The following is an 11,141-nucleotide window of genomic DNA, read 5'->3' on the forward strand; positions in this document are numbered from 1 at the left end:
CAGGCCCCAGATTTAAGGGAAGTGCCATCCTTGGGCGGGGACTGGTCCGGATGAGCAGGACCCTTGCAGAGAGGAGCCATGGGACACTGTGCGGCCCAAGCTCTGGGGAGGAGAGCAGGCAGGGGGCAGAGCGGGGCCATGCCTGGGAGGGCCCTGGGGCTGGCTGCTGTGGGCCTGTGAACCCCCAAGGAGCAGTGATGAAAATGCTGTCATACTTACAACATCTGCTTCTGTCTTTGTGTTGTTTGTTCATGTTTTCACTCCCTTTCCTGCTCCTTCACGTTCCTTCCTCTGCTTTCCACAGCTGTTGGGCTGAAGGTGGGGGCGGAGTTTTAACAACACTCTTCGTTGGCCGCTGTGATCACATGTGGACTCACTGCCTGCCCTGTGTCCGTTCTAACCGGCCCTCTCCCTTTGTGTTGTTTTTTCTGTTCTCTAACACTCCAGGTCCAGATAGTCTCCAAAAAACTGAACTACAGCCATATTCAGTCCAAGTGTGGTTCCAAGGACAATATTAAGCATGTCCCTGGAGGTGGTAATGTAAGTATCAGCTCTGGCGTCTGAGGCACAGTCCCCTCTGGGGCACATGGGGAGAGGGTCCCCTGCCCGAGCTGACAGGCCCACAAAGTGAGGGGAGACCTGGCTGCTCCCAGAGGCTGGGGAGTGCCCCCACGACACCCCACTGACACCCACTCAGCATCTCCTCGGCCCTGTGGGTGGGAGGCCCTGGACTCCCCCAGCTGCGTCAGACCTGGTCTGAGGGCAGCGGCCAGCGGCCAGCAGAGAGCCTGTCACCTGTCCCGAGTCTGCTCCTGTAATGTGCACCTCTGTCTGCGCTCCCCCTGAGCGTGGCGGGGCCCCAGAGTTCTCCAAAGCCCAGCCTAGAATCCTGTTACTGTAGAACCAGCATGTTAAACACCGCCTCCTCCACACACCCACCCCCTCTCCTTGGTTACTCCCCTGTTTCTTCCCTCTTCCACTCCCTCTTCTCTCCTGATCTTCACTTCCCTCTTTCCTGTCTATTCTTTTTTTCCCCCGTTGTTGTTTTTTTTACCCTTTTTCTCGTCCCCACTTTATTCCCTTTTCCCTCCTTTTCTTTTTGTCCACTTCCCTCTTGCATCTAGACATCCTTTCTGTCATGCCTGTCTTCAGTGCTAGCCCTAAGGTCTGTGTTGGGGACGCAGGTGACTCCAGCTCACAGGGAGGTGCTGTCTAGGGAGAGACAGGACCAAGTATCATCGTCGGTGTGTAAGGAACACCCTATGTCTTTTCCATGTGTCCCTGTGACAGAGCACAGGCAAGCGGGACTCTGCAGCGTGTGTGGGCGTGTTAGCAGCCGCAGTCTGCAGTCTCTGCCCTTCGCTGCTTCCCCGCCTGCTTCTCTCCCACCCCCAGCAGCACAGAGAACGCTGTCCCGTCTGCATCCCTTGGTTCACCCGGCTCCCCTTCCTCCCTGTGCTGAGCTGGACTAAGTCCTGCTCCGCTTACCCGCCTTGTTTCTGGACCTGTCCCCTGCCCCTGTGGTGGTCCTGCCATCCCGCCCATGGCCTATAAGCCCCCCCAATCCTGCAGTTCTGTTGTGAGGAATGGAGCCATAGTGCGCCCCTTTTTTGCCCCACTCTGTTCCCCCTTATCGAACCTCCTTCTTAGTCATCTCCCCACCAGTGGCTCCTCCTGGCATGGGCAGAAACCGTGCCCTTTGCTCTCAGGTGGGGTGTGTTTGGCCAGCTTGGTGGCTGGTCAGACATGAGCCAGCCTGGTACAGGATCAGCTGAAATGGGTGCCTGGTTAAGGGGACAAAGATGCAGCCTGTGGGCGCCTAGGTAGGCAGTGGCTCTAGCTTTTTGTCTCCGGCTTTTGGCCTGGATGAAGATAGAAGGTGAGCAGGGACTTTGAGGGAATTGGAACGTGTGCACGCATGTGTATCACACAGAAATGCATGTATGTGTAGCATGGTATATATAAGAGCTCTGAAAGTAATCTTTATCTGTCACCTACTATGGCCTTCATGCTACATACACATGGTATCAATAAGATTTTTTGTGGAGGAATGTACATTTTTTTAGAGCATTTCCATTTTTGGAGGCTTCTGCAAACAGCAGAGCTTTCGGATTCTGCCTGTGAGCAGTGTTAAGGTTGGACGAGGAGGGGAAACAGCCTTGGCTGAGGTGCTGTCGCTCCTCCATCAGCCCCTCCGTAAATCCACACGAATACGCACGCCGTGGAGGGAGAGTGCACCTGCACTGCGGGCAGCGCAGCACTGTGCGTCGGAGCCCCGTCCACCACCACAGCCCCTGCCGTGTAGGGGTGATGGGGTTATTCCCGGGGTGAGAGGCTTGGAACAGGATCCCATTATTGCACCGTACGCCCTCACACATGCGCAGACACAGCCCTTCCTGAGAGCCAGGGGGACGGACGTCAGGAGGGAGCCGAGCGGCCCCTCCTGTGGCTGCCCAGTCTTTAATTTTGTAGCCGTTCTAACTCCATTTCACCCTGGCGAGGGAGGACATGCATGTGTAATGGGCTCCCAGGCCCGCGGGCAATGTCACTTCAGTAGCACATGCTGAGTTTTGCAGTGGGCCTGCGGGATGTCACAGACCAGTGGTGACTGAACACAGCCACGCCGGGTACAGTGGATGTGGGCTTGGTTGTGCACCAGGTGGCTTCTGCTGGCTGCCAGGCTTCACTGTGGAGGGACCATGGGGGCCGGCTCTGGAAACACAGGTCCTAGTCCAGAGAAACAGCACAGAACTCCCTGACACTAGAGTGCCGAGGGGCAGCGAGGAGCCTGGGGATGGGGGGGGTGGGGTGTCTCTTGGCAGCTGATGGTGGGTCCTGCACGTCCCAGCCTGAGGAGGCAAAGTGCGCCTCAGAGGGCATCAGCCTTGTTACGTAAGTGGGACGCAGCGAAGCTTTTTAAAACTTTCATTATAGGAATTTTCAAACATATGCAAAAGCAGAAAAAAATAGTGCAATGGACTGGATGTACCTTTTACCCAGCTTCATTTATTATCTTTGTGGCCAGTCTTATCTCTGTGTGCCCACCCTAATTATTTTGAGACCAGTCCTAGATACATCATTCATCTGTACATATTCTAGTATATAACTTTAGAAGAGAGCTCTTTAATATGCATGTGTGTATATACATAAAAAGCCCCACTAACATGTGAATCAGGTTTGCGTATTTGAGTCAGGATACTAAGGTCCAGAAAGTGGTTGATGTGTGTCTCTTGTCTCTTATAATCTGAGCTTTCATTTACTCTACAAATTACCTGTCGGGGTTTTTTTTTTGTTTTTTTCCACAGTCATGTTTTTCATAAGTAAATTAATTGGTTTGTGCTAGAATCTGGATCCTAATAATTCTGTTCCTGTGGTTTCATTTCACATATTCCTTTATCCCTCAATGTTCTTTACATTGATTCAGGTTTGATCCCCCACATACATTTTTACAAGACTTTCACAGGGATTGGTAATGTTTCTGTCAAGAGGCACATCATGTCTCACTCTTCTGGGCATTTCTGTCTTTGTGATGCTGCCAACTGTTGGTTCCCAGACCCACAAGTTCAGGCGGGGCGCATTTCTTCTGCATTTATTGGCTGGAATACACCTCTAAAGCAAAACGTCCCCTTCACGGGCACACCACTGTCAAGGCCCCACACCCTGGCGAGGGCCCGGCCTTGGCAACAGACTTCCTCACAGGTGGCCTCTGGGACAGTGCGAGGTGAGCTTGCCACCATCGCTGCAGGGCAATTGGATTAAGCAGCCACCACGTGTTTGGCTGGGAAAATGTGCTTCCCTATGGTCCAGCGTAGGGTTAGCCTTGTTGGAACGATGAGACAAAGTGGAGGCTGTTGTTTTGATGGTCGTAGGTGCTCGGTGAATAATTAATAAATCCGTGAAGCAACTGGTGTCCGGTTGTTGCTGATGTCCATTCAGGAGATGACGTGCAGGAGAGATGGGCTGAGGCTACAGCTGGGGAGGGTGTTGGGGAGGGCGGCCTTCGAGCTGGGCCTTGAAGGATGGGAGGAGGATGGCTAACGATGGTCAGCCTCCCATTAACACTAAGGCGGCCAAGGTGAGGGTCCTTTGATACTTCGCAATTAATTTTTGCACACGCAATTAGAAAAAGCCACTGTAAAATTAGGCTGAATGAATGGAAAGAAAATCATTAGAAACTGTCTCAGAACTTAAAAAGGCTGCCTCCCCTAAGCTAAAATGTAACTATGTAAAAGGACTTACTGAAAAGAAAAAAAAAAAGTGTGGCTGGCTCAGGCAAGCTGATGGTTCTGGGAGGTTACTCTGCCAGGCGCTGGGCTGTGGGTGGGAACCCAGAAATACAGTAGGCACCGCGTCCGTCCTCTTGGAACACAGTAGACACCATATTTCCTGAGGCTGAGAAAGGAAGACACGGTCCTACAAGGCCGCCGCTGAATTGTGTTGTGATCAAGCTCCCCAGGAGGTGTGGCACCTGTGGCAGGGCTCTGTGGGCCACTGCAGAAGGAGTCAACAGAGGCGGAAAGCCAGGCTCTTCTACAGTTAGGTGCTGCTGCGTTACTCTCAGGAGCCCTGGAGTCCCCATCCAGGAACCCAGCAGGAACATGACATCTGTAGATGTCATTTCCTGATTGAAAGACATGCCATCAGGCCTGGCACCCAGATGTTTTTCCATGGTTCCTGCAGGGCAGACGTTGATAAGGGTCTGTTGGCTATATTAACATACATAAGTTTATCTATAGATAGGTAGATATCTGCGGTCAGCCAGGAGGGGAAAATGCACTGAAAAAAAAATGGAAGGAAATAGTCCAGTTTATCCCTGGGCCAAGTTGATGGGTAAAATTTGAGGTGGAGCAGAATGCACATTTCAGGAGATCTGCATCCAGAAACGGGAGGAGAGCTGTCTAGCGGATGCACGGATAAGATCAAGAAGGGAAGGCCTGCGAGTGTGTGGAAATGTTGGTTTGGTCTGGCTGATGGTGGGGTCAGAGCTACAAGCAGGGCCAGGATGGATCAAGGGGTCTTTTTAGCATTTTGGGAGGTGACCCTGACTTTGAATGGACTTTTGAATAGGAGCTTACAAAGGGAAGGAAACAACTTGAATGTGGAGAAGAGGATATAAAGGGAACGTGGGTTTGCCCTGACAATGTACCCTCTCTCTGAGGCAATACGATTTTGGTGTTTTCTTCTCAGGTTCAGATTCAGAACAAGAAGGTGGACATCTCAAAGGTCTCCTCCAAGTGTGGGTCTAAGGCTAACATCAAGCACAAGCCTGGTGAGTGGTGTCTCCCTGGCCCCGGGACGCCGGGGCGTGTGGCCCTGCCATGGGCCGGCAGGGTCTCATCCCTTATTCCTATGTCATTCCATAAAGATCCCTGGAGCCACCCCCACCTAGGATACAGCGCAGTCCTCAGCCCCTGTCAGTGAGGGGGGGTCAGGGCGCTGACCTTTTAGTGGGAGGAGGAAGTAGCAAAGGCTGCCATTTGCACGGGCATCGTCTTGACCTGCTGTGCGTGGTGCTGCTGACTGAGGCCTAGGGGAGAGGTGTGCTGCCGGCTGAGCAAGCGTTCCAGGAGCTGATGTTGGAGGTCCAGAGAGCAGGGCTGCACCGGCCTGTCAGACTCAGGAGCAGAGGTGTTCCCGCAGTGCACTGTCAGCCACCGGCTCTGGCAGGATAGAGTGCCTGCCGCTCAGTGAGGCCGCCTTGGCCACGAGCATGGATCTCACAGCCGCAGGGTGCGGTTTGCTGCCAGCCCCAGAGGCTCTGGGCATTTGGGCTGTTGGCAGAGCAAAGCCTGTGCTCCAGCCTCAGCTGTAACCCTGACAGCCTTTTGTGTCCTGCCTGGCTCGCGGGTCCACAGCAGATTTGGGATCGGGAGGTACCGCTGCAGCCTCAGGCATTGGCTGGTAGGTGTGGCATCTCAGAGGTCAGTCACCAGGGGCCAGTTAAGGGGAAGGCCAAAACTCCCTTCCCTCTCCGCAAAACTGTCGTCCGAACAATTCAGCCCTTAACTAACTTCCTTTTCCCCCTTTTACCTGGAAAATCCACTCTTGGGAGACCCCTCCTTCCTTAGTGACGCTGAGTGACCTGAGGTCGTTTTTCATGGGGGGCTAGGACTCCAGTGTTCAGGACACCTGGAGATTTGGCAGGAAGCCGGGTGTTGAGGTTTGTGACGGGAGCTGAAAGGAGATGGGAGAGTGAGAGACCAGCTCAAAGGGGAGCCGAGGGGCTGGGCGGCGGTGAGGGCAGGCTGGCCCTGAGCCCACGGCCACTCTGTGGCCCACGATCCTGGGTACAGGCCGCTCCCACCATACCCCCACCCAAGCACCCTGGGTCCTGGGGCTGGACTGGCCCTTTCTCAACTTGGGCCTGAGGCCCTTTGCCGTCTCTTCTTTCACTACAGTGTGATTTGGTTTACTGGCTCAGACGGCCCTATTTCCATCCTGTCTCAGTCCGTCGCTAGCTTGACAGTGACTTTGGGCAAATCACTTCTTTTTTCTAGCATCAGTGCTAGCAGCTGTAAAACAAAGACCCTGACCTTGATGGACAGGGAGTTTGTGGGGCTGAAAGGAGGCTGGGGCACACTACACAGCCCGTCAGTTAGAGGGAGTTGTCACACTGCCCGAGAACCAGAAGCAGAAGCGCACCTGGCACTTTTAGAGGCTCACCCTGGAAGCCACGCTCTGCACTCTGCGCCTGCCCAGCCTGGTCAGCAGCTGCGTGGGCTGTGGGCTGCCATGGTGAGAGGATGCCTCCTTTTCTATGGAGCTATTCCCTCTGGCTGGATGGAGAGATGGTCTCAGTCTGTCTGAGAAGAGCAGCCCTGTTTCGACAAACATGTTCACTGTGCCTCATCTGTCCTCAGAGCCACAGGGAGCAGGTCACGTTTTCCCTATTTTTGTACTGGGCACTGAGCCAGTCCCTGACCAAGCTAGGGTTCCTGTCCAGGCGCCTGCTTTGCCTGCAGAGGTTTTTCTCTGCCACCTTTAGTGACTGATGCCTTTTTGGTGCCAGGTGGAGGAGATGTCAAGATTGAAAGTCAGAAGTTGAACTTCAAGGAGAAGGCCCAGGCGAAGGTTGGATCTCTCGATAACGTGGGCCACCTGCCTGCAGGAGGTGCCGTGAAGGTAGTGAGTGGGTTGCGGTGGGGACGCAGCAGGGAGGGGTGGGGTGTGCAGTGGAGTCTGGGTCCCAGCAGGTGGGTGCTGTCACCGCCCCTCGGTATCGTCAGGAATCATGTTTCCTCCTCACCGTTGCTGTTTTCTCATCGTCTATCATTAGTCCTGGGCAAGGCAGGAGAGGCGGAGAGGCCCGGGTTGGAGACAGCCTTCTCCTGAGACCCATGGCCCGCCTTACTTTTTGAGCTCATCTCAGCCATTCTCAGGGGGACTGTGGGCTGGGGCGCAGGGCACCACAGGACGAGCGGTCTGCATGGTACAGTTGCCCTCACCCATCCACACCCTGAAAGGGGAGTGTGGGCACATGCCTCATGTCAGGCTCCGCTGCAGGCCCCGGGGCAGAAGAGCACATGTTCCCCTGCCTGTGTGGCCGGGCTCGGGAGAGCGCTTGCTCGAGGGACTGGCTGGGCCTCTCCTCCCTGCCCCTTCTCCTCCCTCCCTCCTTCCACACTCCTGCAAGACCCTGTGTGCCGAGATGCTGTCTGTCCTCTGTTCCATGTCATCGGGGGTATGGGGCCGTGGGGCAGCGTCCAGCAGGCTTCCGTGCTGAGCAACTGAGGGCCCTTCCTCTGACATCTGAGCGCCCCGCGCTGGGCCACCCTGTTGTCCTACCCTCCCTCAGTGCTGACTCAAGCCCTCACCAGCCTCCATGAATGTTTTGGGGTCCTGGCTGTGTCACAGGCTCTCGGTTCATGTCCCCACACCGCTCTAGTCTGTCTCCGAGGAGTACTGGCTCGGATGTAGTTACTTCTCCAAGGCCACACTGCAAGCGTGTGCACACCAGGGTTCACACCTGGCCTTTCGGACGCCAAGTCTTGTGTTCTTTTTTTTCATTCACTTTATCTCTCTTTCTTTATTGTTTCTGGAATGATCTATTACTAACTGGCGGTATTGCTGAGATGGTTCCTCAGCTTGTCGCTAACCTTTTGCTGTCTTATTTTTATTGGGTGTCCGCCTTGTGGAGAAGTCTGGCACCTCTCACCTCAGAGAGGTTCCCGGAAGCCTCGCACTTCACAGAAGAAGCCCCCAGTGTCACTAGCCAGGAGTCGTTCTCATGGGTGGGGGCGGGGTGGGGAGCACGTGTCTGTCCAGATTCTCCCCCTTAACCAAGGGGGCGGGGGCTGCGTGTAAGAGCCACCACCATCACCCCATCCCACTCCCTCTTGGACTGACCCTGCACTGTCTCCCCCACTGTTTCATTGTAGACCGAGGGCGGTGGCAGTGAAGTCCCTGCGTGTCCGGGCCCCCCTGCTGGGGAGGAGCCTGCCATCCCTGAGGCAGCGCCTGAAGCTGGCGCCCCCACTTCAGCCAGTGGCCTCAGTGGCCACACCACCCTGGCAGGGGGTGGTGACCAAAGGGAGGCCCAGACCTTGGACTGCCAGATCCAGGAGACAAGTAAGTGGCTGGGCTTGGCCTGAGGGCCAGCCAGGGGCCCTGCCACTGGCTGCAAATTGAAACTCCTTTGTTTTCTGACTAGAGTGTGGCCTAAATTTTTAACGGAGCAACCTTTTATTTTCCAGGCATCTAATGATGACATTCTGGTCTCGTCTTCCGTCCCTTTGTTCCCCCTCTTGTTCCCCTCTCCCTTCCCTCCTCCCGTGTCACTGCAGATTGAGACCTACAGGCTGACGTTCCGGGCAAACGCCAGGGCCCGCACCGACCATGGGGCCGACATTGTCTCCCGCCCCCCCCACTTTCCTGGCGGCCCCAGCTCAGGCCCCCGGGCCCTTGGGCTGCTCACTAGACCTGTGACCGCTGGGGTGCTGGGCAGCCCTCTGGGGCCCTCCCTCTAGGGCCCTCCCTCCCGTCTCACTTGCCCAGGGCAGCAGCAGTCGCCCCCACACCTCCTTCCACTCCCTGCCCCAAGCCCAGTCCTTGCTTTGCTCCTGTCCCATCATCGCATCCCTGCTCCAGGGAAGGGTCTGGGGGGTGAGGGAGGGGCATCGGGGGGAGGCTAATCTGGGGTCGGGTGTGTCTAAGAGGGGGGACCGGATTCCAACCTCTTTGTTTGTTTGGGTTTTTTTGGACCAAGCCCAAGAGAAACTGACATACCCACCCTCCTTGCTGGGTCCACCTGGAGGGAAGAGTGGAATTGGAATGTCCACGTGATCGCCCGGCCCTGACTGCATCCCCTGGAGCCCGCTAAGCCACTGCCTCTCCCTTTGACCCCACAATGGTGCCCACCACGTGGGTGGTGCCAGACGCCTCTTGCCACCCTGCCCCACATTAGTTAGGGGTCAATGCTGCCTGTCCCCGCTGCTTCCCATACCTGCCTAGCTGCTGTCATACATTTTCTTCCTTTTATCCCTTTTTAATAACCTAAAAACTGGTGGAGTAGTTTTGCAGGTTAAGTCATGTCTAAATGAAAGTCCTCAGCAGGTGTTGCAGGAAACAGGGAAGGGAGATCCTTAAGCTCCAGCCTGGAGGTCAGGCACTGGGGGCTGCCCTGGTGGCGTCAGCTCAGGCCCTGGATGTGGTGTGAGCAGGGCAGGTGATATGTGGGGGCTGTGGCCTGGTGGGCAGATAGGGCACGCTAGGGGCTACTCAGAGTGTGGACTGGTTGTTCTGGTATTTTGTGTGTATGCTGCTTTTCTTTTCTAACCAAGAGGCTGGTTTTGGCATCTCTGTCTCATTCCTGGGATCTGGTGGGAGAGACAAGGTCAGAGTTGGGAAGGGCCATGGAGGTCAAAATCCTGCATGCTTGCAGGCCTAGAGCACTCTACCCTTAGCTACCAGGGAGCCTGAGATGTCCAGAAGTCATGCGGGTAGTGGGGAATCAGGTCTGGAAATTTAAAAATAAAGGCATAAGACTGAGGCCGTCCCACATCCCTGAGAGTCTGACTAGGGAGGGGGGAGGGGAGGCGAGGCCAGCCTGCGGAGCGGTGTCTTAGTTAGGCCTGCTCTTGGGGTGGCTGCAATGAGGAGACATCCCGGGAATCATATTGGCATGAAGATCTTACTGCACTTGTATTTTTTGTATTAAAGTTTGCATGGTTTCTAATAAAGGATTAAAACCTACCGATTTGTAGTGACATGGCCTGGGAGTTTAGGCCCCTCTAGATGCACTTTCTACAGTATGGACATGGCCCCCCGCCCTCTGCTCCTGTCCCCACACTGAGAAGGTAGGGGCTGGTGACATAGGTTCTGGTTTTACCTCCATGCGGATGGGAGCAACTGGGTTGGGGGGGGCAGGTCTCCCCATTTCTGAGGTAGCATTTCCCTGGGGAGGTTGGCCACCACAGCCCAGCGCCGAGCACACACCAGGAAGTTGCAGGTCTTGTGGAGAAAGTGCTTCTGGCGCCAGACTGTCTTCAGGATGCGAGCTCAGGGCACCCATGTCCTGTCAGCAAGAGGGGCGAGATGAAGCAGTCGGGGTCGGGTGTGGAGACAAGGGTGACAGTGCGGGGCCTACAGGTACCTGTGCCCTCCCTGTGATCCTGGGCCACAAGGATGCTGCGGATGACAACAGGCTCCTCGTCCTGTCACTCCTGTAGAGAAGGGTTGGCGTGCGGGTGACCCAAGCAGAGCTAGCTCTCTGGGTGGCCTGGTCACAACTCCCTGGAAGGGTCCCACAAGCCAAAGGCTGAGGTGGCTGCCCTGATGGGTGAGGACCAGAAGCCCATTGCTGTATACTTCTCTGCGGCCATCTGGGGGTGGGACGTTTCTCTGTATGGCCTGATTTGCTTATGGTTCAGCCACTACCCGTGCCAGTCTGATTCTGTTTGTAATGATTTCAAGAGTAAATAAAGCTCGTGATGTCCCAGCATGCAGGCCCTGTCTTCTGTATGTCCTCGCTTGTTTCTACTCCAGCACCCATGCCCCCGCCCCCTACCCTTGTATTGAAGGACTAGTGTGCACTGTGCAGTCCTGATGACCGCAGCTCTTCATCTGTGAACACGTGGATACGACCAAGGGACTGTCCAGCTTTGGCTGGGCTGCCACACAACTGGAGGCCCCTTGAGGGTTAA

At 55.3% G+C, this 11,141-nt stretch overlaps 1 protein-coding gene across 18 annotated transcripts in view; it reads left to right on the forward strand.

Moving 5' to 3' along the window:
- Positions 1–10,939, forward strand: part of MAP4 (microtubule associated protein 4) — a 174,306-nt gene extending 163,367 nt beyond the window's left edge. For 11 of the 18 annotated variants that reach the window (XM_019632333.1, XM_019632290.1, XM_019632340.1 and 8 more), the window contains 5 exons: positions 448–540; positions 5,188–5,269; positions 7,010–7,122; positions 8,379–8,568; positions 8,694–8,877. In XM_019632333.1, the coding sequence (XP_019487878.1) occupies positions 448–540; positions 5,188–5,269; positions 7,010–7,122; positions 8,379–8,568; positions 8,694–8,701 (486 nt within the window). In that variant the 3' untranslated portion in view covers positions 8,702–8,877. The other 7 variants (XM_019632321.1, XM_019632355.1, XM_019632400.1 and 4 more) reach the window with 4 other exon arrangements.
- The last annotated feature ends 202 nt before the right edge of the window (positions 10,940–11,141 follow it).

This window comes from Hipposideros armiger, unplaced genomic scaffold (genome assembly GCF_001890085.2).
Source record: "Hipposideros armiger isolate ML-2016 unplaced genomic scaffold, ASM189008v1 scaffold_18, whole genome shotgun sequence".
Lineage (NCBI taxonomy): Eukaryota > Metazoa > Chordata > Mammalia > Chiroptera > Hipposideridae > Hipposideros > Hipposideros armiger.